Source organism: Exophiala oligosperma (genome assembly GCF_000835515.1).
Source record: "Exophiala oligosperma strain CBS 72588 unplaced genomic scaffold supercont1.3, whole genome shotgun sequence".
NCBI lineage: Eukaryota > Fungi > Ascomycota > Eurotiomycetes > Chaetothyriales > Herpotrichiellaceae > Exophiala > Exophiala oligosperma.
The window spans coordinates 917198-921492 of NW_015622820.1; the positions used below are offsets into that span (position 1 = coordinate 917198).

The 4295-nt window shown below is 49.5% G+C and overlaps 1 protein-coding gene across 1 annotated transcript; it reads left to right on the plus strand.

Moving 5' to 3' along the window:
* The first annotated feature begins 633 nt into the window (after positions 1-633).
* Positions 634-4295, plus strand: PV06_03147 (uncharacterized protein). The gene is made up of 5 exons (XM_016403905.1): positions 634-1018; positions 1316-1559; positions 3249-3545; positions 3598-3691; positions 3742-4295. Exons 1-5 carry the CDS (start codon positions 846-848, stop codon positions 3906-3908), a joined length of 975 nt encoding a protein of 324 aa, XP_016264910.1. The 5' UTR covers positions 634-845; the 3' UTR covers positions 3909-4295.

A 4295-nucleotide genomic window follows, 5' to 3' on the forward strand; every position in this document is an offset into this window, starting at 1 on the left:
TGTTTTCTCCTCTTTTTTCGTGGTCGATGCGTAGTTGTAACAGTCTGCTCTGCAGAAGGTGTCGAGTGATGCCTAGGTGATGCCCCCCGACTGCAGAGGCCAGTTGTACGTACACAGTCAACAGACTGCAAGATGTGGTGGGTGCGATATGCCTCGCCAAAAATCAAAATATTCAAACTTTGAGGGTCAACGGATCATCGATGCCAATAACCACGACTGAGAATTCTTGACAAGTGATGCCAATGGCCCGAAAAACAGATTTGATTGACAGAGTTGGGTCAGAAGTTGCCAAAAGATGTCAATGTGTTCCTTGAAGACCAAGGCTGAACAAATCTTTCTGATGCAAATGATGAGAGTGAATTGGGGTTGGTCGTCCGGTATGCCGTGACTGGATCCTCTTGTCAGGGAAGGCCAATATCGATAGGCGACTCTTTTTTCTTGAAGACTTCCAAACTGACGACTGTTGCTAGTCTTCTGCCGGTTGTCAATATAGAACATGGAATGCGGACGTGGTGTAAAGTGGCCTTTGGAACGCGTCGCAGCGAGCCAATCAGCATCCAGGGGTCTTTTCGAGATGGTCAACTTTCTGAGGTTGTGGTCGGTCTGGACCTACCAATTCACTACTCCCGTACGCCTCCTCGAGTCTCTTGATAACACCTCAATCAAATCGTTCCTCGTCTTGCCCGAACTCAAGTTGAGTATCGGATGGGTATTTGATAGCATTAGCGCAAGCTTTCGTTTGCTGAGGGCGCACAGTTGGATTTTTTTTCCGTTTCACTCCCCTGTCTCGTTCAATTCGCCCTTCTCGAAGACCTCGATTTTCATCAGATATCAATCTAATCGCCATGGCACCGCAATCATCAGAGACGAAGCCAATGTACCAGAAAGATGAAAAGGCCTTGTGCTTTCATGGAGAATTACTCTATGAAGCCAAGGTCCTGGAAGTCCGGCGAGTCGACCCAAAAGACAAGACATCAGCACACGAGTACCGAGTCCATTACAAAGGATGGAAGAATACGTAAGTTCATTACCGCCCTAAGTTTCACTGCATCTTACGCGTCCCTGTCCTGGTGATGGTAAGGCTGCACTGCCTGGCACACTCGCCGCACCTATCGCGACGGGTTAAGTGGCAGCGAGTAACAGCCTCGCGACCCCCATTCACCGCCCTACAGTGTTGTTCACAAAATGTCTCTTTTCACTGTCGCGCCGCTTGCTCTTCCAAAACAATACCCTCAAAAACTCCACTCCCCTTGATCATCGAGACAAATCCCTTGGAACCCGGAAAAAGAAATCGCTGACGATATTCCCGTGTTAGCTGGGACGACTGGGTGCCTCAGGATCGCCTGCGCAAACTCACAGACGACAATCGCGAACTTGCAGCCAATCTGAGACGCGAGGCCACCGCAGCTGTGAGCAAGGCACCACCAAAGTCAACAGGCAAAACCCGTCGTGGCCAAGGATCAGAATTCGGTTCAGGTCGAGGCAGTGAAGAACGCACATCATCTGTTCCTGCAGGTGGAAGAGGCACTAAGCGTGCCAGAGATAACGACATTGAGAAGGTGTGTGTTGATCCCAAAAATCTCTCATTCACCCGTCACTGGGTCCTTGATTCGCAACTATCCCGTGTTGCTGTTTGCAATCTGCTTTGGATACCCGTGAGGAAGACACTGCCCTGCCTTGGAATACCTGTCCTGTGGATCTTTCCTCGTGAACCCCATCGTGCCACGTACAGTCACTGGACTCATCTGAATCACGCCTTCTTCTCCTCGAGCAAAGATCGTCAAAACACCGACACAAAAGATTTTTGGGAACTAGACAAAGGCTACAGCTACAGCTTTGTTCAAAGTAACACAAAGCACTTTGATCCTCGCACCTGAAAGACAAGATGGATGACAATCCTGCGAACAACGATGGCAAAGCGGCGGTTCAGAGGAAGAAGCGGAGAGACCCTGTCCTCAGTGACAATCCAAACCTCGATCTGGTGGCTTATGTCCCACGCCGTGCAGCCGTCCAAGCTACCTCTCGTTTGCTAGGGCATACAAAGCCATCGGTACCGGCAACCAAACCAGCATCTAGAAAAGCACCAGCACCGGGAAATTCACCAGCACCTGCAAAGACTTCGGGACCGGTAAAAGCATCGGGACCTAGGAAGATGACAACACCTAACAAGAGGAGTACTAGCCAAGTTCGTACTCGGTCGTCGACCAAACTCGACAAAAATGCTTCCACAACTACCAAACGTGCCGAGACCTCTTATCATCAACGTCAAGCACCTATCCCTATCAATAGCAGTGCGACAGGATTCAACAATGCAGAGACACAAGCTAGCAAAGCTTTGAAAGAGAACCGAGCTGGAAGAGTCACGAAATTCAGGGCGTCATCGAATACTTCCACTAGTTTCGTGGGCAATTATCATACCTACGTCGAAGAAACGCCTATCATGCCAGATGACCGCGAAAACCCTAAGCTGCCTCCATTTCGTCCCGAGCTCAAGCGTACACTTCAGGTGGATGAGTCTGATGATGATGGTCTCATCAACGAAACCAAGAAAGAAAGAAGGATTGTCGATGACTTTATTCGCGCCGTGAGAATGGAAAGAGGCCCTGCACCTCCACTTCCACCCGCGAGGACCAGCGCGGCTGCTTCAGATGCCACAATCTCTGACGTTGACTCAGACGCCACCATCACTGATCCTGAAGACCAAAACCCTCCTGAAGAGGTTCTCTCAAAGCCGTCTACTCAATATCCGATCTTCAATGATCGCAGAACGTCGTCTACCGGAAGTGCTCGACGAGATTTGCAGTTCGCCGGACGAGAATTACGACCCAGACACAAATTCGAACATTCTTCCCGTCGCGCACCCACCCCGATGGCGAGTCTTGCAGGAAGCCCCAACCTTGGTCCTCCACCGGTTCCCCAGGTCGCCGCCCCGTTGAACCGAGGAAATCCATTGAGTAGCCCTATGGACAGACCCAAACCGCGTTATCCCAGAACGAGTCTATGGGCGCCTCATGGCCGATATTGAGAGCAATGGCCAACAACTCAGTCCCGGCATAAAACTCTGCTGGATTGCCCATCCCCTTCACTGTCTGGAACGCTGTTGGATATCTTTATGCTTATGTTTGACCCAAATTGGAATCACTACCGCAGAAACACCGCAGGCCACAATCACATTTGCTGAACATGGACCCCTTGTCGTTTTGCCCCATCAAGAGCTAGATCCTAACAAGTACTTTAATATTGCACAGGAAGATGCATTTTACAATCGCCCCTCAATTCGTTTCACCATCCCTGACCACCTGAAGAACCTTCTCGTCGATGACTGGGAAAATGTCACCAAGTCAATGCTACTCGTCCCCCTTCCGAGCAAGACCCCAGCCAACTTCATTTTCGACGAATATTTTAATGAAGAAAAGCAAAATCGGATGATAGGCTCTGCGGAAGCTGATATCCTGGAGGAGTTCGTCGCTGGTTTGAAGATCTACTTCGAGAAGACCATCGGCAAATTGTTATTGTATCGGTTTGAACGCCCTCAATTGGCAGAGGTTCGTCGTACGCGATCACAACTGTGTTTCTGAGGCTAATGATTAACAACAGATGCGTAAACTGTGGGAGTCTGGTAAATACCCGGAGTGGGAAGGAAAAGGACCAGGAGATTGTTACGGCGGCGAATTCGTTGCTCGAATGCTCAGTAGGTGTCCCGTGTCGTCTCTTGCCGCAGTTTATACTAATCTTTAACAGCCAACATGCCAGAGATTGCTGCTCAAACCAACTTGGATCAAGATCAAGTTGCCCGTTTGAAAGCTGAGCTGCTCAAGTTTACGAATTGGTTGTCACGAAACAGCGAACGTTTCTTCTGCGCAAAGTACGAGAAGCCAAGTCCCGAATACATTGAAAATGCTCGTTGAAAGCAGACGGATCTGCCCCGTGGAGTCCAGGAAGAAGGTCAATGTTCTACGACACAGTTGCTGGAACATCATATCCACTGGACGTCTATTAGGGAAGAAAATTGGTTTGTTCGCGCACTGAAGGGGAACAATCATGCCATTCCACCCAAAACTCAGGTTATCAACCCCTATTGCAGCGCGAGGAGTTCTGCCTTACCAGGTGCTCTCGAGTGTGAGGCACTTGAGTCTATTCATGTCGGATTAAAACATTACACGTCAAAGGACGGAGTTAATAAGACGACCAGTCTGGCAATAAGCAGATTGGCAGAACAGGCGGTCGGTATTGTAGGTGCAGACAGACAGCATGAAAAATTTCCCGGTGAGAGATGGGAACTCATTACTTTGGCA

Bases quoted from the DNA above. Each gene is read 5' to 3' on its own strand.
- PV06_03147 (XM_016403905.1), top strand. From the start codon at position 846: ATGGCACCGCAATCATCAGAGACGAAGCCAATGTACCAGAAAGATGAA. The intron at 1,560-3,248 runs GTGTGTGTTGAT...AATATTGCACAG, and splicing joins GAGATAACGACATTGAGAAG to GAAGATGCATTTTACAATCG. The intron at 3,692-3,741 runs GTAGGTGTCCCG...AATCTTTAACAG, and splicing joins ATTCGTTGCTCGAATGCTCA to CCAACATGCCAGAGATTGCT.